Consider the following 27,955-nt stretch of genomic DNA (forward strand, 5'->3'; position numbering starts at 1 on the left):
ACAAGATACACCCATCGACCCTTTGTGCTATATACTTTGGAAACATTCATGGGAACACAGCTGCATATACTGGGGAGCCAACATATACTTGGGGAGCCAAATAAAACTGATAAGCAAAATAGCTGACATAGGTAAATACACGGCCTTCAGTCTAATGAGTTCTGTAAGCTTTCCAACACAGTTTGGACAAGCATAGCATAACTTTGGTTCACTAAGGCCTAATACAAAAAGGCTTCATTAGCACTATGATTTTCCAACACATGCTATGGCTCACCAGCCTAGGAACATTCTAGAGAAGGCCATGGGAAGGGGGGGTGAGCTCAGCATGTGGACTGGAGCACTATGACATGTTATAAACAAACCCATATATGGAAAGTTTAACTCTGATTGGTTAGAGGTTCATGTTATGTAAGTTGTTATGTAACTTGTTATATAAGTGCCATGTGCTATAAAATAGCAAGAGGCGGGGTTCCTTGCTGGAGGGACTCTGCCTGTTTTTTTGTACCAGGGGTTTCCTTGTGCACATATTGAATAAAGCCTTGTTGAATTGCATTGAATCGCATTGCATTGAATCGCATCACATTGAAGTCCTTTGATTCTACCCAGCATCAGGCTCACTGGGAACCACAAAATCCCAACAGTGAGTAACTCAATTTAACGTAGCAAACTGTTGGATATTGATCCCCTCACAGGGACAACAGACCTAAAATATCTGAATTGTCCAGGAGAGGGCTGGGCAGTGCAGAACACACATCTTGGAGGTGGGGGGTATTCTGGACTAGGAATGTGTGGGGGTCACCCCACAAACAGTAACCCAGGCTGGTAGAAGCCAGCGTGTGGCTGATGTTTGCAGACAAGTTGCTGGGGTAAAAGTTTCTGGACCAGGCTATGGCTACACATAGACACTCAAGGTGTGACCCGCATGCTGACCCATGAGCGACCCATGTTGGAATCTACAACAGGAAAACATTGTGAGGCAGCCAAGGTTGCAGTGCAGGGGTGACACAACCCCTCACTAGTCTGCATTGCACCACGGAATGCCATACCTTCCTCGGAGTGGTTTAGGAACAGATAGGACAAAACCTGGTCAGGTATGGTCTAGATAATTTTATTCCTGTCTCGATATGGAGGTATGGACCATATCACTTCTGGCAGTACCCTCTAGTCCTACATGTCTATGGTTCTATGATCTACTGCCACTGTAAACATGAATCTATTATTGTATGTACTTCTCTGTGCAACTGACAGGGATCATAGTCTAAACATGCAGGGAGGGAATAAGATAATCCCTCTACCACTAATAATAATTTAGACCCTGATCCTGCCAGCAGTCAGAACTAGGGTTTTCAACAGAACTTTAAGGAATGATGCACCCAAATTCCACTGATTTTCAGGAGGATTATGGGCTCAGATAGGGCTAAATATGAGATAGGCACCAAGTAGAATATTCCAAAGGATTTTCTAACTCCCACTGATTCCAATAGGAGTTAGGCCCCGAGCATCCATCTGCATCTATAGCCAAGTAAATCCCTTTATAAATTGGATCTATGCTGCTGTCATAGGTTTATTCCCCGCTTTGAACTTTAGCGTCCACAAGATGGGGACCTGCATGGACTCCTCTAAACTAAAATCCTAGTTTAGATCTGGTAAAGCTGCCACCAGCCAGGTTTTTAGTGTTTGGCACACTCCCTGTTCCCCCAAACTTTCCCTGGAGAACACAGATCCAAACTCCTTGAATCTTAACACAAAGGGAAATAATCCATTCCCCCCACCTTCTTCCCCCCTCCCCTAGTCGTTGGGAGAGATACCTTGATTCAAACTCCTTGAATCAAACAAAGAGGGATTCCCTCTCCCCGCTCCCTTCCCCTGAGATTCCAAACAAGGAAGAAATCAATTAGGTTCTAAAAAAGAAAAGATTTTATTAAAAGAAAGAAAGAAAGAAAGAAAGAAAGAAAGAAAGAAAGAAAGAAAGAAAGAAAGAAAGAAAGAAAGAAAGAACACTATCTCTGTAACACCAGGATGGAAAAAATTACAGGGTCTAACTATAAAACTGGAGACACTTCCCCACCTCCTTTCTCAGAATAATCAAAGTAACAGCAAACAGAAATAAAGATATTTCTCCAGCCAACACACAATTGCAATTGCAGAAATTAAATATAAAACTAATCCTCTTTTCTAATACTCACTATACTGGGAAGTAGGAAATACTTCAGGAAAACTTGGAGAACTTGGAGATATGTCTGGCCTCTCTTAGATCCAAAGAGAGAACAAAAACCCAAACAAAGACACAGACAAAGACTTCCCTCCACAGAGATTTGAAATTATCTTGTCCCTTGATTGGTCCTCTGGTCAGATGTTCGTCAGGTTACTGAGCTTGTTAACCCTTTACAGGTAAAAGAGACCTTAACCCTTAACTATCTGTTTATGACAGCTGCCTACATGTCTATGATTCTATGATCTCCTTTACCCAAACCACATCCAATTGATGGCAGTGGGCCTGCCTGTGGGCTTAAGCTAAGCACATGCATAAATCTTTGCAGGATCAGGGCCTCTCAAGGGACAAGAGGTTTACACAGCACTTTACAACCCTAACCAAAGTTATCCCTGCATATATTTGTGATTAGGGGCCCCAAATAAGACAGATTCCAACCGTAACCAAATCTACCAATCTATGGTAGTTGTCTGGTCCTCAGCACCACAATATCTGAGCACCTAACAATATCTAATGGGTTTATCCTCACATCACCCCTGGGAGGTAGGGTAGTTTTGTCAAACCCATAGGACAGAGCTTACAAAGCTAACCATCCTACATGCTCCCCAGCTCCTGGACCCTCCCCAGTAATAACACGTCCGTTCACCTCAAGCTCTGCTCTCCCCAGATCCCTGCTGCTTGACTCCCACATGCTTGGACACCAGGGTAGAGTCTGGAGCTCCCCTGAGCTGAGCCCCAGTGCCTGGGATGAAGGAGCCCCAAACTGTGAAGCTGAATGTCTAAGAGTCTCCGGGGTCAGGGAGACCAGCTAAATTTGCCCCCTGCTGTGGGGCAGCACCATCTGCATCTGGCTCTGGAAGTCCTGAGGCTGTAGGTGCTGCCCCACACTCTTCTGAGGCCCTGGGGCAGGTTGCAAAAGGAGGAGAATGGAGCAAATGGGATGTTCAGAGCCAGTGTCACATGGTCACAGAATACCCCTCATCCCAAGGACCAAACCCACTCAGTGTGTGAGTGAAGTTCGTGGGGAGCAGGTTGCCCCAGGCTGGGAGGGATACCCTGAGCCTCTCTCAACTGGCAGGGTCTCCTAGAAGCCCAGAATCCACAGTGATAGAATGAAAGAAATCCCAGAGATGGCAAGGGGAGAGAGAGAGAGAGAGAGATGGATATATAGAGAGAGTGGATTGATAAGAAAGAGAGGGAGAAAGAGGTAAATTGTTATGAGAGACAGAAAGGCAGAGAGAAGGATGGATTAAAAAGAACAATAAAGAGGCAATATAAGATCAGAGACATGGACGGATCGCAGGATGGAGCGGGGGAAAAGGTAGATGGATCGAAGAATATAGAGGCAGAGAAAGAGAGATGGATGAACAGACAGATAGCGAGTGGGTGAGAGACACAGAGAGCTGGATAGAAGTACAGTGGACGGCTGGAAGAATGGATGGAAGGAGGTAAGATCCCCAGCCTGTGTCCCTGCTCCCCATCCTACCCCAGCCCTAGGGTCTCTGGTCTCCTGAGAATAGTATCGCACTGTACCTGGGCTTCCCCAGTTCTGAAGCACAGCTGAGAAGGGCCCCGTGTCTCTGTGACTGTAGGAGGCTCCTCCTTGTGCAGATCATGATAGTTGTCCCTGATTGCATAGGGACATGGGTGTGTGTGTCGGGGGAGAAGCAGGCAGCACCTTTATGGATTTTAGAGCTGGGTGGAAGGGCCGTGCCTCCCTGAAGCCTCCCCAAGAAGCTGGCACTCGGCTGGAGAGGTTTGCGGAGACCCAGGGTCCCCCACATGCCAAATTGGCCACTAGACTCCTGCACCTACTACAGGACAGGCCCAAAAAGGAAAATAACAGATCACCACTGCCCATCCCATACAGCCCCCAGCTCAAACCTCTGTAGCACATCATCATTGACCTACAACCTATCCTGGAAAATGATCCCCCGACTCTCACAGGCCTCAGGAGAGAGACAGGCCAGTCCTTGCTTACCGACAGGCCCCCATCCTGAAGCAAATATTCACCAACAACTATACACCACATCACAGAAACACTAACCCAGGGACCAATTCCTGTAACAAACCCTGTTGTCATCTCTGCCCCATATCTACTCTAGCAACCCAATATGTACTCATAGGACCCAACCACACCAGCCACACCATCAGGGGCTCATTCACCAGCACATCCACTAATGTGCTAGATGCCATCATGTGCCAGCAATGCCTCTCTGCCATGTACATTAGCCAAATTGAACCAGGGCTGCCCAGAGGGGGCGCAAGTGGGGCAATTTGCCCTGGGCCCCGGGCTCTGCAGGGGCCCCATGAGAACAGCTGAGGCTCCTGCCCCAGCCCCTTACCCCCGCCTCCGCCCAATCCTGGAGCCTCAGCGCATCAAACAGCGTCCCCGGACACCACAGCAGCCTCGCTCCGGCGGGGCCCCTGAGCCCCGCCCCGCTCAGAGCCGCGTGATGAGTGCTGAGCTCAGCTCCCTTCGCTCGGCATGGAGCTCACAGCCCCGCCCCCTCACCACGCGGCTCGGAGTGGGATGGAGCTCAGGCCATGCTGGAGACACGCTGCAGCTGTTCAGCGACGCACTGAGGCTCTGGTTGAGGAGGGAGCTGGGGGTAAGAGGCTGGTGCAGGAGGGGTTTGACTAAGCAGCAGGGAGTCCTGGGGACAGGGAGGGGGCAAAGGTTGGGAGGGCAGTCAGGGGACAGGGAACAGGGGGGTTGGATCATGGGCATTCTGGGGTCTGTCAGGACTCAGCGGGGAGTGGTTAGGGGACAGGGAGCAGGGGTGGGGTCCTGGGGGTGGGTGAGATGGTGGGGTCTCTGGGTGATGGTGAGGGGACAAGGAGCAGGATGGGTCAGGGATGTGGGGGTGGGCTCTGGGGGGGCAGGAAGTGGATGGGGGTCGGATAGGGGGCAGCGCCAGGCTGTTTAGGAGACACAGCCTTCCCTACCCTAAAGCTCATTCAGCAGTTTGAGGCTTGCAGAAGAGCCAAGCTGTTAGCTTTTCCGTTAGGGCTACCATCCCTTTCACTTCTCAAATGCCAAATTATAGTCTACATGTAATTTCAGTGCCATAGGGAGATTCATGTCAGGGGAGGGTAGCTTCATTTAAAATTAGCTACTGGGGGAAGGAATCACATGAGCCAATATCCTTCCCAACCCTACCAAGGGAAACCCCCACTCCCCTGCATTCCCTGAGGCTTCAGGGGGGTTAATTCAGTGGTTCTCAAACTTTTGTCCTGGTGACCCTTTCACATAGCAAACCTCTGAGTGTGACCCCCCCCCTTATAAACTGAAAACACTTTTTTATATATTTAACACTATTATAAATGTTGGCAGCAAAGCAGCGTTTGAGGTAGGGGCTGACAGCTCACAACCCCCAGTAATAACCTTGTGACCCCCCAAAGGGGTCCTGAACTCTATTTTGAGAACCCCTGGATTAATTTAATTTTAGCACCCTGTGTCCATTCACATGCATGTGCTATTTTGAGCATTTCAGTTTTGACAACATAGGCTCATCTCAGATTCTGGAACAAGCTCAAATGCTCAGTTCGTGGACTATGTACATAAGCTATACTAAAGACAAACCCACAGTAACCATCTTCAGTTTGTGAGGGACCCCATGGAGCCAGTCTCTAGGAAAGAGATAAATGCATGGAGATTAAGTCCATTAATGGCTATTAGCCAGGATGGGTAAGGAATGGTGTCCCTAGCCTCTGTTTGTCAAAGTTATGGAGACTGATATGAGTCAAGGAAGCCAGCAGAGTATCAGAAACCTGGAAAAATCTCTTCCTGGACGGGCTCAGACATTTGGTTACAAGCTGAGGTGGTTCAAAAGTTTTGGATTTTTTAAGCAGAATTTTTATTGTTTCTTCAAACAATCAAACACAGCAAAATGAAAATATTTGGCCAAACACTTCTAAAACCTCAAACCACTTTCAGGTTTTGGCAGACTAATTTCAGCTTTTCAATTAAAAAAACCATAACAAATTTTGAAGGAAAGCAGACATTGTCTATGTTTTTTTCTGCTTTTAAAAAAACCCTAGTTTTCGATCCAGAAATAGTTTTGATTGAAAATATTTGTCCAGCCCTTTTAATAAGATTTAGTGCCTTTTAGTACTAGCTGATGCTGAGAACCAGTAATACCTTGTAAAGAAGTTTTCTCAAAACTGGGTTTGAGCTGAGATGTGGAAGGTTTATTTTTCCCAGGGCGTCCGTGGGAGGAGGGTGGGGAGCAAGTGGAGCAATTTGCCCTGGGCCCCTGCAAGGGCCCCCAGAAAAATATAGTATTGCAATTTTTTTATAGCAGGGGCCCCCAAAATTTCTTTGCCCCAGACCCCCTGAATTCTCTGGGAGGCCTTGAACTGGACAGTCTCTATGTAAAAGGATAAATGAACACAAATCAGACATAAGGAATGATAACATACAAAAGCCAGTGGGAGAACACTTCAATCTCCCTGGACATTCAATAACAGATATAAAAGTAGCCATTTTTCAATAAAAAAAACTTCAGAAACAGACTGCAAAGAGAAACTGCAGAGCTGCAATCCATTTGCAAACTTAACACCATTAATTTGGGCTTGAATAGAGACTGGGAGTGGCTGGCTCACTACAAAAGCAATTTTCGCTCTCTTGGTATTGACATCTCCTCATCAATTATTGGGAGTGGACCACATCCACCCTGACTGAATTGGCCTTCAATTTGGCTCTCCACTTGTAACTTCTTTCCCTTCACATGCCAATATATATTTAGGCCTGTATCTGCAATTTTCACTCCAGGCATCTGAAGATGTGGGTTTTTTACCCACAAAAGCTTATGCTCAAATAAATCTTTAGTCTTTAAGGTGCCATCAGACTCCTCATTGTTTTTAACTGGTCAGAGATTTGGGCACGGGTGCATGGGGAACTAACCAGTGATCTAGGGCAGAGGGGTATGGGGTTCTGGAGTAACTGGCCAGTGATGTGTCTGGCACAGGCAGAGGGCAGGACACTTGCCCCAATGGCTCATTTCTGTGATCTCAGTCAGGCATCTCTCTTTCCTGTCCCAGCCCTTGGCTGCTGAGCCCTGGACTCTCCACTGTGTCACCTCAATGAGTTCCATGGTAGCTCCGTGCAGACAGACCCAGCCCCTGCTTGCAACAGACAAAGGTCTCGGAGCAGCCTGGTGCCACGGGCCCCCAGAGAAGTTAAGGCCCAGACGCAGGGCGTTGTTTCCCCAGGACTCTTTATTAGGCGTCAGGATGCAGCACACCAGGCATTGTTAGTACATCGGCTTCCACTCATGTCTGGAAAAATCTGAGTCTTATTAAAGACGTTTGCTGTTTGTGAACAATCTTGATGAGCTCACAGCAGGGACAGACAGGCCACTGACATTTTTTTCTGTGCCAAACCAAGAAGTGAATCAAAGTGTGTCAAGAGGAACACAACCTCAGGGTGCGTTCCGCATGCTGGGGAGGGGCACAGCACAAAACATCTAACAGGAACATACCAGTCCCCAGGCTGGATCCCACCCATGTACATCTAGCCCCCATCTCCAACAGTGGCCCAGAGTCAAAGGAAGCATCAACACACTCTCAGTGGACAGCTGGGAAATTTCTTACTAACCTCTGTCAGCCTGTGATTCATGCACACTTAATGGAATGACACCTCTACAAAAAACATGTTCATGCTGTTCAGTGCCACTGATCTTTCCCTCCCTCACCTCCAGTGTAAATCAGGCATTAAACCATCAGTCATGGGTGCTGAATTTCCTCATGCTCAGACATTTTCAAAGCCATGAGGTCAGCTGTGATTTAGCAATGGGATATGGGGCCTTTTTCCCTCTGGGGACTCTGGCTCTAATCCAGCCCCAGGTCAAGGAGACTGGCTGAGACATATCTATATTCTAGCATTCGGTTCCATTTAGGTGTCTGTGGTAGGCAAATACATGGCCACTTTCTAGACTTAAAAATAAACTAAGTGACTACCTGTCTGTCTAAATCAGTGGTTCCCAAACTTTAACAATGCGCAAACCCCTTTCGTGAAAATATCAAATCTTTTGAACCCTTATTATTATTTATCATTACTTTATTAATTTTATTACATTATGAAAATGGCAACACTCTTCCAAGATTTCACATTTCTAGCTCATATCACTTCAATAAAACCTCCTACATATTTCATCAAGGAATACCAGACGTGAAACAGCATGAAGGTATTTAAGACGCCAGCTCAAGTGAAGAGTTCCTTCCACAAGCATTCGGGTCTTGAGCAGTCCAGGCAAACAAAACACAACTACAACAAAGCTTAAACTTATTCTTCTGTATTTCGTTTTCCGATGTGCATAAGAGGAAAAGGCTTTCTCGCATAAGTATGTTGTTGAAAATGGTGACAAAACTATAGTAGCTTTTTTGGCCAGGAGGGAGTACTCGTTTCTTGAACTCAGCCAAAAGTTGATTGATGAGAGACTTCTGAAACTCCTTTTCAGTTCTTAATCAAAGGAGATCTCAATCATTTTCTCTTTTTCCTCAGTGCTCAATATTTGGCATTGAGAAAGTGTTATCATCAAAGGGGTTGCGAATCCAGTCCTTATCACCCGCCATAGCTGGAAAGTATTGCCTGAATGTTTTGCAAAGTCCTTTTGGTGTGCAGTTATATTGGTTTTAGTACACGGATCCAACAGAAGTTTATGTTCTGCCAGGAAGTCATGGTCATGGGACTCGGGCTGCCAGTCCCTGCATCCTCTGGATGATGGGATAAATTGCACTCTGGCACTAAGCTTGTCGGAGAGGTAGATACACTGGAGGGTAGGGATAGGGTCCAGAGTGACCTAGGCAAATTGGAGGATTGGGCCAAAAGAAATCTGATGTTGTTCAACAAGGACAAGTGCAGAGTCCTGCACTTAGGAAGTGTGATGGAGCAAGGCCGGATGGCTACAGGAAAGTACTGAGGAGCAGGTATGTTAGCTCCAGGCTAAGCAAATCCCTAGTACCATGGGAACCAAAATGGCAGTTGCTCCAGGCTAATCAAGGCACCTGGGGCCAATTAAGAACTTTCTAGAAGGCACTGGAGAAAGCTACATTGATTGGAGCACCTGCAGCCAATCAGGACAGGCTAATCAAGGCACCTGGTATAAAAAGGGGAGCTCACTCCAGTCTAGGGAGGAGGAGCCAGAGGAAAGAAGTGTGCATGAGGAGCTGGGAGCAAGAGACACAAGGAACTAAGAACTGAGAGGGGGTACTACTGGAGGATTGAGGAAAACACCATACAATCAAGCAGCATCAGACACCAGGAGGATCCTGTGGTGAGGATAAAGAAGGTGTTTGAAGGAGGCTATGGGGAAGTAGCCCAGGGAGCTGTAGCGGTCAAGCAGCGGTTACAAGTAGCACTATAGAGACTGCTGTAATTCACAGGGCCCTGGGCTGGAACCCGGAGTAGAAGGCGGGCCCGGGTTCCCCCCTAGCCCCGCTATTCCTAATCAGACATAGGAGTAGTTGATCCAGACTATGGGTTTCATCCAAGGGGAAAACCACTGAGGGGAAGAAATCCGCCAATAAGCGCAGGACCTACTAGAGGAGAGGAGGAACTTTGCCACAACTGGTGTCAGGAGTGGGATCTTTGGTGTGCACAGCGCGGCAGAAGAAGGAGGGTGATTTAAAAATACACACACAAAAAAAAGGGAAGGGGGTTTACAATTTGTTACCACAATGGATGATGTAGTATGGGCACTGATACAAGCCACGGCAGCCCAGCAGGAGGCTACCCGTGTTCAGGCAGCTGCCCAGCAAGAAGCAGTGCGGCTGCAGCAAGAAACTAATCGCCTGTTGATGGACCAAGCTGTTCAAGACTGAGCTATGTTGCAAGAACCGGTAAGCCAGGTAAAGACCCTTGCAGAGCTGAACCATGGGCATGATGGGACACGGCTCATACGGGCTAACCATTGGCTGCAGAAAATGACGAGGGAAGATGATGTAGAGGCATACCTTCTGGCCTTTGAGAGGACAGCCCTACGGGAGGCCTGGCCTTGAGATCAGTGGTCTAGCATCCTTGCCCCATTCCTGTGTGGGGAGGCCCAGAAGGCCTACCATGATCTGCCTGAAGAAGCTGCAGCAGACTACTCCCAGCTGAAGGCAGAGATCTTGGCCAGATCTGACGTAACATCCGCAGTACAGGCCCAGCGGTATCATGAGTGGAGGTACCAGGAAGACAAAATCCCACGATCCCAATTATATGACCTCGTCCATCTTGCACGAAAGTGGTTGCAAACAGAATCCCCGAGTCCGGAAGAGATACTAGAGGTTCTGGTCATCGACCGGTACACAAGGGCACTACCACCAGATCTCCGCAAATGGGTAGACCAGAACGATCCGTGCACCTATGATGAGATGATCACGCTGGTAGAAAGACGCATGACAGCCAGGGAATTGACCCAACTACACAAGGAAAGCCCCTTCCGTAGCAAACACCCAACCCCAACCCTGGAAGGAGGGACAGCCAAACCCCTGGGGAGTCCTAGGTGGAGGAAGAGGGGGGCTGAAAACCAACAGAGACTCCAGAAGGAAGGGATTGGCCTGAGTGGAGGGAACCCTGGGACTAAACCCCCTAGCCCACAGGATGGGACTGACTAGAAATAGTTATAGATGTTATGCATGTGGGGAGTGGGGACACATAGCAGCACAGTGTCCCAGCACCAAAGAGCCTATGCAATGCAACTTGGGGGATTGGGAGGTCCCATGCTCCCTTATCCACTTTGTGGGCATTGCGTTAGCCCCACATAACTATACCAGGCCAGTGAAGATAAATGGAACAGAGACTACAGCACTGGTGGACTCAGGAAGTGCTAGCACCCTTATATCAGGTAAGCTGGTAAAAAGTAGCCAGCTGCTGCAAGCCAAACGTGTAGCAGTGACATGTGTGCATGGGGCCATGAGCCAATACCCCACCATCCCAATGGAGATAGAGGTTCAGGGGAACCCTATTGAGGTGACAGTGGGCGTTGTACCTAAACTCCCATATCCTGTAGTTATTGGAAGACACTATCCAGGGTTTGATAATTTACTTCCCCCTGAGAGGCTGCAGGGAAGTGGAGACCCTGTTGACAGCGACTCATCATTGGGGGAATGTCAACCCCCCATGTTTTCTGAGTTTTCTCAGGATCTATTCTCAGCCCCCCAAAAGGCCCGGAAGACAAAAATAGTAAGGAAGGCTGCGAAGGCTTTGGGAACCCAGATCCTGACCCAGGGCCAGAAGACTGCGCTAGTAGGCAGACGGGCACGAGCAGCCAACAGAGAAACTACCAACACGGAAGGTGAGCCGGAGGCTGGCCCCAGCCATGAGGGCGACAGGCCATTGGAAGAAGCAGAAGCCGGCCCCTGGGAGCTCAGGCAGGTTAGTCCTGGGAGAGAGACGTTCGGACGGGACCAGGCAGAGGACCCCAGATATGATAACGTCAGGAAAGAGGTGGCTGAGATAGATGGGATAGCAGTGGAAGGGAAGGTAAGAGGTCCAGTACCCTACTATATAGTGAAGAAAGATCTCCTGTACCGTGTGGTGCAAATGCAGGAGCAGGAGATACATCAACTTCTGGTGCCTCGAAAACATCAAAAAGCCATATTGAGCCTCGCCCACAGTCACTTGTTTGGAGGACACTTAGGGGTAGAGAAAACCCAGACCAGGATCCTGCGGAGGTTCTTCTGGCCAGGAATACATGAAGATGTCAGGCGATACTGCACCTCTTGTCCAGAGTGTCAGCTACATAGCTCTTGCCCACACTTACGGGCCCCTTTGATACCTCTTCCAATAATAGAGGTACCATTTGAACGCATAGCCATGGATCTGATTGGGCCCCTAGAGAAGACAGCTCGGGGCCACCAACATGTGCTGGTTGTACTAGACTATGCAACCCGATACCCGGAAGCTGTCCCCCTACGCAACACAGCTTCCAAGACAATAGCTAAGGAGTTAGTACAGATCTTTTCCCGGGTTGGGCTTCCCAAGGAGATGCTGACTGATCAAGGGACACCTTTCGTGTCTAAATTGATGAAAGATCTCTGTTCATTGCTCCATGTACAAGCCCTACGGACCTCTGTATACCACCCACAAACAGACGGCCTTGTGGAAAGGTTCAATAGGACCCTCAAGGCCATGATCAGGAAAGTGGTGAGCCGGGATGGGAAAGACTGGGATACCCTATTGCCTTACCTCATGTTTGCCATCCGGGAAGTTCCACAAGCCTCCACAGGTTTCTCTCTATTCGAACTACTATATGGGTGCCACCCCCGAGGCATATTGGATATAGCCAGAGAAGCCTGGGAAGAGGAGCCAAATCCCCGAAGGAACATAGTTGAGCATGTACTACAGATGAGGGATTGGATAGCCCAGGTTACACCCATTGTACGAGAACACTTGGAAAAAGCACAGGAGACCCAACGGACCCATTATAACTACCAAGCAAAGCTTCGACGGTTCCAACCAGGGGATTGAGTAATGGTCCTTGTGCCCACAGCAGAAAGCAAGCTGTTGGCCCAGTGGCAGGGACCCTATGAAGTAATTGAAGCCATGGGAGAGGTAAACTATAAGGTACGGCAGCCAGGCCGCAGAAAACCGGAGCAAATTTACCACATCAATCTTCTAAAACCTTGGCATGATCGAGAGGCATGCTTAGTCACCCAGGAGACTCTTCCCCAGGAGGATAACATACATGAGCAAGTAAAGATATCACCCGACTTGACGCCAATCCAAAAGTTCGAGGCAACCGATATGATTAATTGTAATCGAGATGTTTTCTCTACAAAACCGGGGTGGACAACTGAGACCTATCACCATATCCACACGATCCCTGGAGCCAAAATAACACTGAGACCCTACCGAATCCCAGCAGCCAAAAGAGAAGAAATCAAGGCTGAAGTAAAGAAAATGTTAGAATTATCCGTTATTGAAGAATCCTACAGTCAGTGGTGCAGTCCATTTGTTCTAGTGCCCAAACCTGATGGTACCACAAGATTCTGTAATGACTTTCGCCGACTGAATGAAGTATCCCAATTTGATGCATACCCTATACCACACATCGACGAACTGGTTGACCGACTGGGTAGTGCCCGTTTCTTGACTACACTGGATCTGACAAAAGAGTATTGGCAGATTCCCCTGACCAAAGAAGCTAAAGAAAAGACAGCGTTCTCCACTCCAGACGGGCTATTCCAGTACACTATTCTCCCTTTTGGGACATGGGGCCCCAGCCACATTCCAGCGCCTCATGGATAAGCTGCTGTGCCCCCATACTAGTTATGCAGCTGCATACCTAGATGATGTCATCATCCATACGCCAGACTGGGGAACCCACTTGGAGAAGGTTGAGGCAGTGCTACGCACCTTAAGGCGGGCTGGCCTCATCGCTAATCCTGCTAAGTGTGCCATAGGACTAGCAGAGGCTAGGTATCTGGGATATATTGTAGGAAGGGGTATAGTGAAGCCCCAAACTAATAAACTAGAAGTGATTCAAAACTGGCCCTGGCCGACCTGAAAGAAGCAGGTCCGTGCATTCCTAGGTGTGGTAGGCTACTACCGATGGTTTATTCCCCACTTCGCCAGTAGGGCAAGAGGAGGAGGAACTAGAGGAGAGGAGGAACTTTGCCACAGAAGGAAGAATCCCATGAACAGCTACAGGCTGGATATGAGTCAGCATTGTACCCTTGTTGCCAAGAAGTTCAAATGGCATATCAGGCTGTATTAGTAGAAGCATTGCCAGCAGATCGAGTTATTATTACCCTCTTTTCAGCACTGGTGAGGCCACACCTGGAGTATTGCATCCAGTTTTGGTCCACCACTACAGAAGGGATCTGGATTGTTGTGGAAAATCAACCACACGTTGAGTTTGGATCAGATAAGGCAGAGTCTCCCTTATTGTTACAAGCGCAGAGGGGTAACAGCTCCCTGTAGCTGCCCCCTGATTCCAGAAACACACAAGCCTTTTAAAGCTTAAAACAACAGACAAATTACACACACTTTTCCTGTTGATTACCTTATTTGGAATATAATTGCAAAATTTAATAAAGGTCAAAAGCAAAAAGAAACGATCATTTCCCCTATTTGGCTTTTCCTGTTATTGTTGTTCCCTATCTAGCTCTTCTGTGTTTTGACTTTTCTAACGCTTCCGTTGTGATTATAGAAAAACAAGCTTGGCTATGGCAAATTGTGTTTGGGGACTTTTCACTTTGCCTCCTCGTGCCCCTTGTACACAGAAGGCCATTGTTCTGTTTTGGGGACTTTCCATCCCACTTTTGCCTCCTCATGCCCCTTACACACAGAAGCAAGCTCAGCTCATACTTCTGGCCTACTAACTTGATCAAAGCCTGAGGCTCTTTGTAAATTTTCCTCTACAGGACAAATTGGAGAGAGTCCAGCAGAGGGCAACAAAAATGATTAGGGGTCTGAGGCACATGACTTACGAAGAGAGGCTGAGGGAACTGTGGTTATTTAGTCTGCAGAAGAGAAGCCTGAGGGGGGATTTGATAGCAGCCTTCAACTACCTCCTGCCCCAGGGGGTTCCAAAGAGGATGGAGCTTGGCTGTTCTCAGTGGTAGCAGATGACAGAACAAGAAGAATTGGTCTAAAGTTGCAGTGGGGGAGGTCTAGGATGGATATTAGGAAACACTATTTCACTAGAAGGGTGGCAAAGTACTGGAATGGGTTACCTAGGGAGGTGGTGGAATCTCCATCCTTAGAAGTTTTTAAGGCCCAGCTTGACAAAGCTCTGTCTGTGGTGATTTAGTTGGGGTTGGTCCTGCTTTGAGCAGGGAGTTGGACTAGATGACCTCCTGAGGTCTCCTCCAACCCTAATATTCTATGATTCTATGAACCCCCAGATTCTATCTATCGATCTATCTATCTGTCTATCTATCTATCTATCTATCTATTTATATATCATCTATCTATTTATCTGTTAATGGACCAACTGCTCCATGTAGATCAACAGCTTGTGTCTCTCACCAATAGAAGTTGGTCCAATAAAATATATTACCTCACCCATTTCCTCACTCTGACTCCATGGGTACTCTGGGGTTGGGGAACAGCCATGGATAAAAATAGTGGGAGCTCGGTGTTGCATTACTCTCCATATTCTTCATAGTAATATTATTATGATATGAATACATGAATACAACTATGATGTATTTTGTGCAGGATAAGGCATGTGAGATATCTTTGGAAAGGTTACGATTTACTGAATATGATTATCCTTCTTGTAAGCATGTATCATTTTGGTATCTGAAGTCAGGAATATTCTCTATGCATCTATTACAAGTGTGTTTCCACATGGGGAACGCTTAGTAGACAGAAGGGCAAAAGTCTAGATGGGTGGCTGGGGGAAGGGTCATTAGAGAGAACAATAGGTTTGAGAAGATGCTAATCTCCCACTAGGAAGCCTTTCTGGGGATGCTGAAAACAGCCTCATGGATGTAGTGGCCCTACAGGGACATGTGACCAAGTAACCTGGCACTGGAGTCCATGATAATGCTCTTGTTTTTCCACTGACCAGGTGTGGGAATCAAACTGGGATACAAAGGGTTCGCGCCGTATGTTAAAGCTATTTATGGCAGGGGAGTGACATCATCATAGTTCATTCTTCACTGACTCCCTGCCCAAGAAAGAAGACTGCTGGAAACACCTGGAGAAATAAAAAGACTGAACTAAGGGAGTAAGGCTGAACCCAGGCTAGAGGGTTGTCTAGCCTGTGAAAGGAATAAGTGGGGTTTGAAGCTAAAAACAAGTGTAGCTTGCCTTCAAGAATCTCTGCAATCTGCCTAAACAACAGTTAGGTGTGAATTTGCTACACATATCCAGTTTCTTTAGTATATTAAGCAAACTACGGCCTCTGTGCCACATACGGGCCCCTGAGCTCCCAACTGGGGACACTAGTCCCTGACACACCTCCCACTGTTCCCCCTCCCCCGCAGCCACGCCGCCGTGTGGGCCGCACTCTGGCCCAATGCTCCCCCTGGGCGGCATGGGGAGCACATCTGGCTCTGGTCGGGTGTTACGGCTGTGAGCTCCTTCTGCTGGTAAGGGGATGGGGAACAGGGAGGGTTGGAAGTGGGAGTCCCAGCAGGCCTGTCGGGGGGCCAGTCAGAAGGCGGGGATGTGGATAGGAGTCAGGAGGGCAGTGGTTAGGAGTCAGGAGGGCAGTCAGGGGACAGGGACCGGGGGGTTGGATGGATTGGAGATTCTGAGGGGGACAGGGGGCAGGAAGTAGGAGGGGTGGATAGAGGGCAGGGACCTCTAGGTCTTCTCCTGAAAGTTGCAGCTTGTAGAAGAATGTGATTACAATTAAAAAATAATGTAAAAAAGAAACATTTCTAGCCCCCATTGAGATGGAGCAAAACCACGTAATGTCACCCAAGGGCGATCTAAATATTAGAAATTTGAAGGCAAAGAAAAAGAACCCAACAGTTATAATTTAATGAAATCTCATGTTTCTAAAGATGATCTCATGATTTTTGGAGCATGCCTCATGATTTTTAAATGCTTGCTCTTGAGGAAGCCCTGGGCACTTGCCTTCTGCAAATCTGATGCCTTTACGGTATCTCATTTTCATCATCCAAAATCATCTGTCGCTTTCCCAAACCTTAGCCATTGTCACATGCCCTTTGGGAGCCAGTCTGATGCCCCCTGAAATCAACAGTCCTCTTTCCATTAACCTTGGAGAAATCCCATAGCCAAAGTGTTTCAAAATCAACAACTAGGCTGTTGGGCCCCAGTCAAACACATGACATCTGGTCCAGTAAATGGAGTTTCCAACCCACCAGAGGAGCAGAGACATGAGTGGAGGAAAGGCTATCGTGTCTTCCTCCCTCGATAGGGAATGTGCAGTCTTGCCAGAGCCCAGAGCATTCCAGAAGGGTGTGTCAGGCCCTAAAAATCAGGAGATTGGCTTAAAATCAGAAGGTTTGTTTTAAATAATAAATTTAATTTTCACCCTTTTCCTTCTGCTTTCTGAGTCTTTCCGTCATTCTGGTGTCAACTTTCCAGCTGTACTAACCAACCATAAGGGGTGAGACGGAGAGAATTTTTTTTTAATGAAAACTGATATCCTGGTGCAATCTCAGAACTCCAAGATCTGGTCTACACTACAGACCTATATTGGTATAAAAATCCAACCCCCTGAGCAAAGTAGTTATATCAACCTAACCCCCCTGAGTGGACCGCGTAATGTCAGCAGGACAGGTTCTCCTGCCAACATAGCTACTGCCTCTCAGGGAGGTAGATTAACTATGCTGCACCGATGCAGAGTTTTAGGTGTAGACATGGTGGGTTGCATGGGTTGAAAGAGGGCAGGGGACTTGTATGGCTCGGGGAGGGCAGGTTTTTCTTTGAGGTGGAAGAGGGCAAGGGCAGTTGTGAAGGGTGGAAACGGGCAGAGGGTAGAAGAGTCCATATGAGCAGGGAAGATGCTACACAACTCAAGAGGCACAGATGGTTCCATGCCCAACTACAGCACCAGCTTGGGCCTCCTGGGTAGTCGGGCTCTATCCCAGCACTTTCTGCAGAGCCCTGTGCACCTCCTTGTTCCTCAGCATGTTGATCAGGGGGTTGAGTATGGGGGTAACCAGGGTGTAGAAGAGAGAGACCATTTTGCCCTGGTCCTGGGATGAGAGCTGCAGGTACACATAGATGGAAATGAATAAATGTATGTTATCACCATATGAAGAGGTTATATCACCTGTTTTTTTCCCCAGATACAGAGCAGAAACATTTATTGAACAACTCTGTCTTTTCTGCATTATTATTGATAAGCCTACCATTTCCATCTACTAATGAACCAATACCATTTTCAGGATTCTTCCTGATCCCCAACATATTTTAAATACCTTTTTCTTATGGTCTTTAAGTCTGCTTGTGTCCCTTTGCTTTCCTCATCAATGTTCTACAATTTCTAACTTCAGATTTATATTCAGCTCGCCCTGTCTTTTATTTGTTATAAAAAATAAAAAAGTCCCATATTCCATTCCCACACACAGCCCTGTGCCTGCCCAAGAGCCTGGGTGGAGCCGGCACTGCCAGTAAGGACAGGTCTCATAACACATTCCCAGTCCATCTGTGCTGGAGCTGGATTAGAGTCAACATCCCTAGAGAAGTGAAAGACCCTATATTCCATCCTCAACCCTCCACCCTAGGCCAGCCAATCTCCCCCCACACCCACCCTTTAAAATTGTAGTAATAGATTCATAGCCTTTAAGGACTGAAAAGACTACAAGGTCCATCCTGCCTGACCTCCTGCATCCAGCCTGATACCTTGTGATTGTCATTTTGTTCGGTGATTGTACAGTGCCTAGCACAAGTGGGCCTGGTCTCCTAAGTATTTTCACGATGCAGAGAACCAGCTGCTGGTGTGTTGAGACCACTGCTCACCTTGCTGACCAATACCGTCTCATTGTTACTTTGTGCTCCCGCATCTGTCTGTATCTATCTGTTTTCTCTTGACTTATACTTAGATCGCCAGCTCCTTGGGGCAGCGACTGTCTCTTTGTTCTGTGTTTGTTCAGCAACTGGCACAGTGGGGACATGGTCTAAGACTGGGCACCTCGGCGCTGTCAGCTTAATACAAATAATAGATACTAATACTGTCTGTGGAGATAAGTGATTACACTCGCAGAGCTCTGGCCCTCTAGTAACCAAGTTGGCCGGTAGATGATGTAGCAAGAGTTTACTAAAGTGAGGGATATTTGGGCAGGAATTCATTGTCTGCTCTGCTCACATAACTCAAGGACTAATGACATCTTGAGCAGGGCACTCAAATGATGGAAAACAGAGCTGGGTAGGAAAGGCTGTTCACATCTTGTGAAATTGTTTTGAGATTTTAAACCATTTCCCATCTGGATTCAGCATGAAGGGTTGAAATCTTGAAAACTTGCCTGAACCAAAAATTAAAAAAAAAAAAAAAATTGGGTCAGTTGAAATGTTTAGTTTTGTTTTGACAATTTCAAAATGTTTTGATTTTTTACAAATCTCTAGTTAGCTTTAATTTGTGTTGAACCATAAAGATGGAAATTTCCATTTACTAAATGTCCAAATGGGAGGTTTCCACAATTTTGAAACTTTTTTACTTTTCTCAAAAAATGTTGTCACCCACCAACACTCCACCCCAAAATGTTCAGGTTGGATGAATCGTATATTCTGGCAAGAGAATTTTGAGTTAAAAAATTCCCAACCAGCTGTAATGGAGGGTGTTTATGGACCAAGATCAAAGTCACCTACCACCCCACTGGTAGAGAAAGACTCACTCCATAGACTCTATATCTGTTTCAAGGCATCCCACCTCTGGGGTTGCCATTTCATCAGCTGCTGTTACATATGCAAACTGTGTATTTGGTGAATGATTGTCTCCTTATCTTTCAAAAATATTTGAAAATGCAGCTCAGTAATAGTTGTGATTTCTGAGCCAGTATCAAACAAACAACTGATCTTCACCTTGGCTATAAGTACTTCAGCAGTTAGTCTACAAATGCTCACTCACACAAGTCGATAGATATGCTGGCACTATCTGAGCTCCTCTCAGCACTGTATGCAGACTGATTTTCCACCAAAGACAGGCCTAGGAATCCTTCTGCCACTGCTTGGCCTTCTACTGTAGATGGGCCACTCATTCCTGATGCTGCTTTGGTTTTGAGTACCTGGGGCTCTGGACACTTTCGCAGTGGACATTCTCAGCTAGTACGCCCTGACCCTTCACAAGTGTAGCAAATGTACCTGCCCAGGATATCCTTCAGTGGGAATCTTTGGGATCCTTTGGCATACTAAAGGAGATTTTACCTTTCATTCCTTCAGTCATTGTTTCCACCATCACCTCCTGTTTGTTGGCTAGTTTCATTTAAATTTTCCAGTGTTAACTGTGTTTGGGAAAAAGCCTTTCCCATGTTAGATGCATTACCTAGGCCTCCACTTTGTGTAGGGGGGTTGGGCTTGGCCATCTCTTCCCCAGGAACTTGCTCTAATTCAGACCATGTAGTGGCAGCTTGCACGAGTTCATGGACATTCTTGATGGACTCTTCTTTAGACCTCTTCTTCATTTCACAATGGAGGGACTCATCCCCGGGCCCCAGCGCTAACTACGCTTCCAGGACCATATTCATGTCCCAAACTTGTTGTGGGTCCCAGCGTTTCACCTGGCTCATTCTCTCCTGGATCTCATATGAGTAGACCCGAATGGTCCCACCTTGATACTGTGTAAGCTCGTAGAATTCTTTGAGTCTGACTTCACTTTTCTGCATACAGCTGAAATTGTATTCTCTATGACTTCTTCAGGTACTCTCAAAACCTATAGAGCTGCCTTCACTGACTTAATCCATTCTTCTATCCAGATGTGCGCTAGTTTCATTGAGAAGCCACTGAACTCAGATATCTTCTGTTCCCATAGAAGATGGCCCTGATCTCAGCTGGAGCAGGGGCTGTCCCTTGCTTTGTGTCTGTGCAGCGCCCAGCACAATGGGGCCCTGATCTCAGTTAGAGAAAGGCCTGCCTACCGCTGTGTGTCAGTGCAGTGCCCGGCACAATGGGGCCCTGATATCAGCTGGGGAAGCAACTGTAACCTGTTCAGTGTCTGTGCCGCGCTTGGCACAGCCCTGATCTCAGTTGCAGCCTCTTTGCTACCACAACAGAAAGGAATAAGAATAATCTCTTTGGGCAGGAGAACAGGGATTGTTTCTGGAGGTCCACCAAAGATAGTCCTTGGTCGAATTGCAAAGAAGAGGGCAGGGGTGTTGTGTGAGTGAGAGATGGTTTGTGTGGAGTGGGAAAGTGAAGGCAGGTTGAGGGGCAGATTAAGGCAGGCTTGTTCTGCAGAGTGGGAGAGGCCAGAGGGTTTGTGTGGGTGGAGAGAGCCGGGGCTGTGGAGAGAGCAGAATTCTCCACATGGGCACAGAAGACATTACGGTAGCCATGAGAGATAGAGATGGTTTTGTGCATCTGCTCTCCCAGGTCAGACCCCCTGGGCAGTCATGTTTCTCCTCAGTGCCCTCTGCAGCGCCCTGTGCACCTCTTTGTTCCTCAGCGTGTAGATGAGGGGGTTGAGCATGGGGGTCACCATGGTGTAGAAGAGGGCTACTATCTTGTCCCGGTGCTGGGAGTACCTGGATGGAGGCTGTAGATACGTGGAAATGGCCGTATCATAAAAGATCGACACCACGGCCAGGTGGGAGGCACAGGTGTTGAAGGCCTTCAGCCTGCCTTTTGCTGAACGAATCTTCAGCACGGCGGCGCCAATGTAGCCGTAGGTTATCAGGATGAAGCCCAGTGGAACTAGAAGGAAAATCACTGAGCTGGCGAGGAGTTCGGCCTCATTGGCAGAGGTGTCGACACATGCCAGTTTGAGGAGTGCCGGCACCTCGCAGAAGAAGTGCTCAATTTCTGATTAGCAGAAACTCCCAGCTAGTTTTCACCTTACCTTTAAAAGCTGTTTTCCAATTAACTCTTAACTATCTGGTGTTCCATTTTATTAATTCACGATGCCTCAATGCACAGAATATGGTTGTAATTACCTTGATTATATTATGGTGTACACACATCCATCAAATCTAGGGTAACAGAGAAGCTTCCATTGGTGAGAGAGAGAAGCTTTTGAGCTCACACAGAGCATTTCTGCAGGTCTGGGAAATGGACTCAGAGTGTCACAGCTAAATGCAAAGTTAAGCAGATTTTTCAGTATAAGTACTTAAAACATATTTCAATGGACCATTCACGGTGAAATGGTCTGCAACATGCTTCCAGTCATAGAGGGAAAGGAGGGGGAAAAATAAGCAGATGGGGGTGGGGTTAGTGGGATATAGATTTTGTCTCTGTGTCCAGCAAAGTTATGAATTTAAGCTCCCAGTCTGGTCTTTTGAAGGTTTTGTGCAGGTTTTCTTTGAGGATGACGATTGATAGGTCATAAATACAGTGATCACTTTGTGTCAAGTTTTCACCCACCAGTCATAGGGTATTTTTGTCTATATTTTCTTGTGTGAGTTCATTCAAGAGTATAGTGATTGTCTGGTTTCACCCAAAAATTTGTTGTTGGGGCACTTAGTGCAATGGAGGAGATACACCACATGTTGTGATTGGTGTGCTTAAAAGTAATGGATCTTGAAAACCGTGTTGTGGATGGTGTTGGTCATCATAGAAATGGAAATATGGCTACCGGTTTTGTGTCTGTTGTTCTGGCAAGGTCTGGTACCACTTTGAGTTGGTGTGTCCTGCTCTGTGGGGAGCTTGCTTATGATGCTGAGCATGGTGAGCTTGGGGGGTTGTTTGAACGCCAGAAGAAGGGGCTCAGGATGTGGACCCCATCAAGTCTGTGTTGTAAATTCATAATGTTGCTAGACACTAAATCACAAATTGAACAGAGAGGCTGGATATATGGCTTATTATAACAATCTTTGACCCACTGAGCCTCCTCTTCCAGGTTCTCCCCCCCTGCCCATTCCCCTCTATGACGGGAGACAAGTTCACTGGCAACTTTAACTTGAAAGATCCCTTGAAAATGTGTTAATTATTTAGGCTTCTGTTCCTCTTTCTACTTAGCTGTGACACTCGGAGTACCTTTCCCTGCTCCATGTAAGCTCATTACCTTGTCTCTCTCACTAACAGAAGTTGCTCACCCACCTTGTCTCTCTGCATTTCTAAGACAGTGGTCAATATGATACCAACACTGTACGTATCTAGCATTCATCACATCCTCATTCAATCTCTTCGCCCCCCAGGTTGTACATTTTCAACTTTCCCCCCATCCTCACTTTCATCTTCATTCCTGATCTCCCACCTCTCTCCTCCCCTCCTCTAACTCTATCAGAATCACCCAAAAGGGCTAAGAATGTTACAAATACTTTGGACTCCCTGACAGGAACATGGGCACCTACTGAGGCTTTTATACCTCTGAATAAGTACATCCATGCATGTGAGACTTGGAAGGAAGAAGTGGGGGGAGAGAAATCTGAGTGAGAAAGAAGACAGGGAGGAAGATACAGTTGGTGATGGTTGTCAGAGAGCAAGGCTGTTTGGCCATTCTTTCAAAAATGGCCTGTGGCCAGAAAGATGAAGAAAAAGCGTGGAGATAAGTTGAAAGGAAACAGACTCCTCAGTTGCACATTTGACAGGAGTTAGTTAAACTTGCTCTGTCGTTGGCTATTGTTTCCAAAAAGCTGGGATGAGCTGGGGAGGGGCTGTGGGATTGATGGAAAAACAGTATAAAAAAGTGACTCTGGCAATTGCATTCTGCCCAATTTACTGGCAGTCCCACACAGTGTAGTGATGACCATGGGGTGATGGGAGTACAAATGGAATGATGAGATGGGTTTTCGTCCTGCTTTGAGCAGGGGGTTGGACTAGATGACCTTCCGAGCTTCCTTCCAACACTCATCTTCTATGATTCTATGGGAAGAGTCTAAAAGACATTAACATGAGTGAGAGAGAGTGCTTTTCTGAAGTTCAGGGTCTCTGTTCTACTGCTCTCCTTTCTTCCTTGTGTCAGGATCCTGAACTCGACCATCTCATGGTCACTGCCTCCCAGGTTCCCATCCACTGTTGCTTCCTCTACTATTTCTTCCCTGTTTGTGAGCAACAGGTCAAGAAGAGCTTTTCCCCTAGTTGGTTCCTCCAGCACTTGAACCAGGAAATTGTCCCCTACACTTTCCAGAAACTTCCTGGATTGCCTGTGCACTGCTGTATTGCTCTCCCAGCAGATATCGGGGTGATTAAAGTCACCCATGAGAACCAGGGCTTGTGATCTAGCAACTTCTGTTAGTTGCTGGAAGAAAGCCTCGTCCACCTCATCCCCCTGGTCTGGTGGTCTGTAGCGGACTCCCACCATGACATTACCCTTGTTGTTCATACTTCTAAATTTAATCCAGAGACTCTCAGGTTTTTCTGCAGTTTCATACCGGAGCTCTGAGCAGTCATACTGCTCTCTTAGGGCTAGTCTACACTTACCAGCCGGGTCGACGCGGTGAGTTCGACTTCTCGGAGTTCAAACTATCGCGTCTAATCTGGACGCGATAGTTCGAACTCCAGAAGCGCCACGGTCGACTCCGGTACTCCACCACTGCAAACGGCGGTGGCGGAGTCGACCTTGGAGCCGCGGACTTTGATTCTGCAGCGTCTGGAAGGGTGAGTAGTTCGAACTAGGGTACTTCGAATTCAGCTACGCTATTCACGTAGCTGAACTTGCTACCCTAGTTCGACCCCCACCCTTAGTGTAGACCTGCCCTTACATACAACGCAACCACCCCACCTTTTCTGCCCTGCCTGTCCTTCCTGAACAGTTTATATTCATCCATGACAGTGCTCCAGTCATGTGAGTTATCCCACCAAGTCTCTGTTATTCCAATTACATCATAATTCCCTTACTGTGCCAGGACTTCTAGTTCTCCCTGCTTGTTCCCCAGGCTTCTTACATTTGTGTATAGGTACTTAAGATAATTCACTGATTGTCCCGCTTTCTCGGTCTGAGACAGGAGTCCTCCCCTCTTGCAGTCTCCTGCTTGTGCTTCCTCCCAGTATCCCACTGCCCCACTTACCTCGGGGCTTTGGTCTCCTTCCCCCGGTGAACCTAGTTTAAAGCCCTCCTCACTAGGTTAGCCAGCCTGCTTGCAAAGATGCTCTTCCCTCTCTTCGTGAGGTGGAGCCCGTCTCTGCCTAGCAATCCTTCTTCTTGGAAGACCATCCCATTGTCAAAGAATCCAAACCCTTCTCTCCGACACCATCTGCGTAGCCATTCATTGATTTCCACGATTCGACGGTCTCTAGCCTGGCCTTTTCCTGCCACAGGGAGGATAGACGAGAACACCACTTGCGCCTCAAACTCCTTTATCCTTCTTCCCAGAGCCTGCAGTGATATGCTCAAGGTCATTCAAGGCAGTATCATCGGTGCCCAAGTGGAGAAGCAGGAAGGGGTAGCGATCCGAGGGCTTGATGAGTCTCGGCAGTCTCTCCGTCACATCGTGAATCCTAGCCCCTGGCAAGCAGCACACCTCTTGGTTTTCCTGGTCAGGGCGGCAGATAGATGACTCAGTCCCCCTGAGGAGAGAGTCCCCGACCACCACCACCCTCCTCCTCCTCCTGGGAGTGGTGGTCATGGAATCCCCATCCCTAGGACGGTGCATCTCATGCCTTCCAATCAGTGGAGTCTCCTTCTGCTCTGTTCCCTCACATGTATCATCCACTCCACTCTCTGCACTAGTACCTGCGGAAAGAACACGAAAACGGTTGCTCACCTGTATCTGTGTTTCTCGTACATGGACGTTTCTGGTACTCTTTCCTCTTCTGGATGTCACATGCCGCCAGTTATACTCACTGGCCTTCTGTCCCTGCTGCGTAGCCTGCTCTTAATCTTCAGAACATTGTGCCCACTGAAGCTGATCCTGACGTCTATCCAGGAAATCCTCATTTTCTTTTATGGAACGCAGGGTTGATATCCATTTCTCCAGACCTTGAATCTTCTCCTCCAATATGGAGATCAGCTTGCACTTTATATAGACAAAGTCGCTTCTATCCTGTGGAAGGAAGACAAACATGGCGCATCCTGTGCAGGTCACAACGGCAGATCGCTCAGCATCCATTGTCTCTTCCTTCTGAGAGCTCTCTCCAGGCGAACTCCCAGGCAAACTCCTTCTGTTTGCCTCTCTGCTGTTCGCTGCTCAGCTGGTTCGCTGACCTTTTGCAGAAGGGCATGGGGTACTGGAATAACTGGACAGTTACCTGGTACAGAAGGGTATGTGGTACTGAAGTAACTGGACAATGACCTGATGCAGAAGAATATGTAGTATCAGTCTGGCTGGCCAAGGATCTGGTGCCAAGATATTCAGCCCCTGTCTGTGACAGAGGAAACTCTGGGACTGGTGCCAACTGTTCTGTTAGAGTTAGTGCCCTCCAATGGCTTCAGAATGCGACGTGCTGGGCATCGTTAGAGTCTTGGCTACTGGCTGCAGCTGGGGGATCCAGCAATTGGGACTTATTAAAAACATGCTATTTGTGACATGGCCTCTGATGAGTCCCCTTGTGGGGCCATTAAAAAGTTTTCTGCTTCAGATTAAGAAGGGAATCAAAGTGAATCCAAAGGGAGTCAAATTCGAGCGAGCCCCATGAGCAGCGGGAGAGCTTTTGTGTTAATTTCCAGTGGAATAAGGGGGCCCAGAGATCACAGGTGTTAGCATGATCCTGTCACTTATACAACACTAAGCAGCCAAACCTGGTTCAGGGTTTTGAGGACAGAGACCTCAGCCAGCTCAATCCCATGGGCAAAACACTAGAAAATTCATGCCAAAGTCTGGAAATGTATTGAATCAGATGCACCAGCGGAAAAAGAATTTTAACACAAGACAAACATCAGTTTAAATCTGCCATTGGCTTGTTCTGAGAACCGAATGTAACCCAAACTTTTCAAAAGCCCAGTTCAGAGAGGATAGCAATTAGACTCTCTTCCTTTGTCAGACAATCCCTCATAGTGGGAAAGAAAGGGTTTTAATTTAGTTGATAGCTGTGACTGGTGGTTTCTTGTCTTTAACAAACAACTGACACAGCAGATAGGATGGCAGTACAGCTTTTCTAGATGTCTGGGTCAGAGGTGGCTGGTCAGTCTTAGCATCCAAGACAAGTATGCTGCTCTAACTCATTAGACCCGCACTACCCTGGGAGAAAAGCCAAGAATCCTGACTCCCAGACCTTCCCCACTCCCCTGACACAGCTGGGGAGAGAACCCAGGAGTCCTGACTCCCAATCTTGTCTTCTAGCTGTCTCTGCAGGGCGGATACAGGACCTAGCAGCAGGACAGATTGCTTGTAGGTGAACTGGTCTTGTGTATTTAGTGCTGTAGGAAAGGGGTTCTATCTCTGGCTCCACAGAAGTGCATGTAGCTGGGTCTGCATTTCCTGACTGATGCGCACAGCATCCACTGACAGCATCCACCCCCTGGTTTGTGGGAAAATCACTGGACAAGTGTGTGACTTATTCCCTAGTGGGTTCTCTGCTTGGGGAGGCAGCTCCTCCTTATCCAAGCATCCAACCATTGCTCTGAATCCTCAGGGGAGATTGGAGAAAAGACCCCACCCCTTTCTCTAGGCCTTGATCTCTTTTTTAGGAAGTGCTAGGTCCCTCTACTCCTCCTCCTCTGAGCTGACTGGCCTGTATACAAAGACCTTCATGGCCAGCTTCCAGATCTCCTGCACCTGGTGGAAGATGAGCTGGTGCCTCCAGGGCCAGGAGACCTTGCTGGAATCCCTCCACACCAGGAGTGCCACAAGGTCCAGAGGCCTGGATCAGTGGGTGATGTTGTGCACCGAGGGCTTGAACTGGGGAAGGAAGCCAGGCCAGTGTAGTGGTACCACTTGGCCACCTGGCACAGTGGATCCCTGACCAAGTCATTATAGCAGGTCAGGAGGTAGTGTTACACAGGGCAGGAGGTGGGCAGTGCACTGCGGCCATGTACATGCTGTCCTGGCTGTGGCAGTCTTTAAACATGACCAGATAGGTGTTGGGTGAGAGGTGAGAGGCGAGAGGCATAGATGGCTCGGGGGTCCTGGACCAGATGGATGATGTGGACACAAAGAGCGGGTAGAGCGCCTCCAGCTGGAAGAACCTGATAACCTTCAGTGCCATGTGGCTGTAGATGACACAGGCCCCCACCACATTCCCGAAGGGGCTGGTGCTGCAGCGAGCCTGGCACTCTGTGGACATCATTATGCCCCTGCTCTGGAAGGCCTTCTTATCAAAGAATCCAACCATTGCACTGAATCCTCAGTGGAGAT

The 27,955-nt window shown here is 47.7% G+C and overlaps 1 protein-coding gene across 1 annotated transcript; it reads right to left on the reverse strand.

Moving 5' to 3' along the window:
* Positions 1-21,159: 21,159 nt before the first annotated feature.
* On the reverse strand, positions 21,160-27,932 carry LOC120383097 (olfactory receptor 2B2-like). Its single transcript, XM_039500724.1, has 3 exons — positions 27,599-27,932; positions 25,390-25,395; positions 21,160-21,587 (listed from the first exon to the last, which is right to left on the reverse strand). The coding sequence occupies exons 1-3, from the start codon at positions 27,930-27,932 to the stop codon at positions 21,160-21,162; spliced, it is 768 nt and encodes a 255-aa protein (XP_039356658.1).
* Positions 27,933-27,955: the final 23 nt, after the last annotated feature.

The sequence above is a fragment of the Mauremys reevesii genome, linkage group 15, assembly GCF_016161935.1.
Source record: "Mauremys reevesii isolate NIE-2019 linkage group 15, ASM1616193v1, whole genome shotgun sequence".
NCBI lineage: Eukaryota > Metazoa > Chordata > Testudines > Geoemydidae > Mauremys > Mauremys reevesii.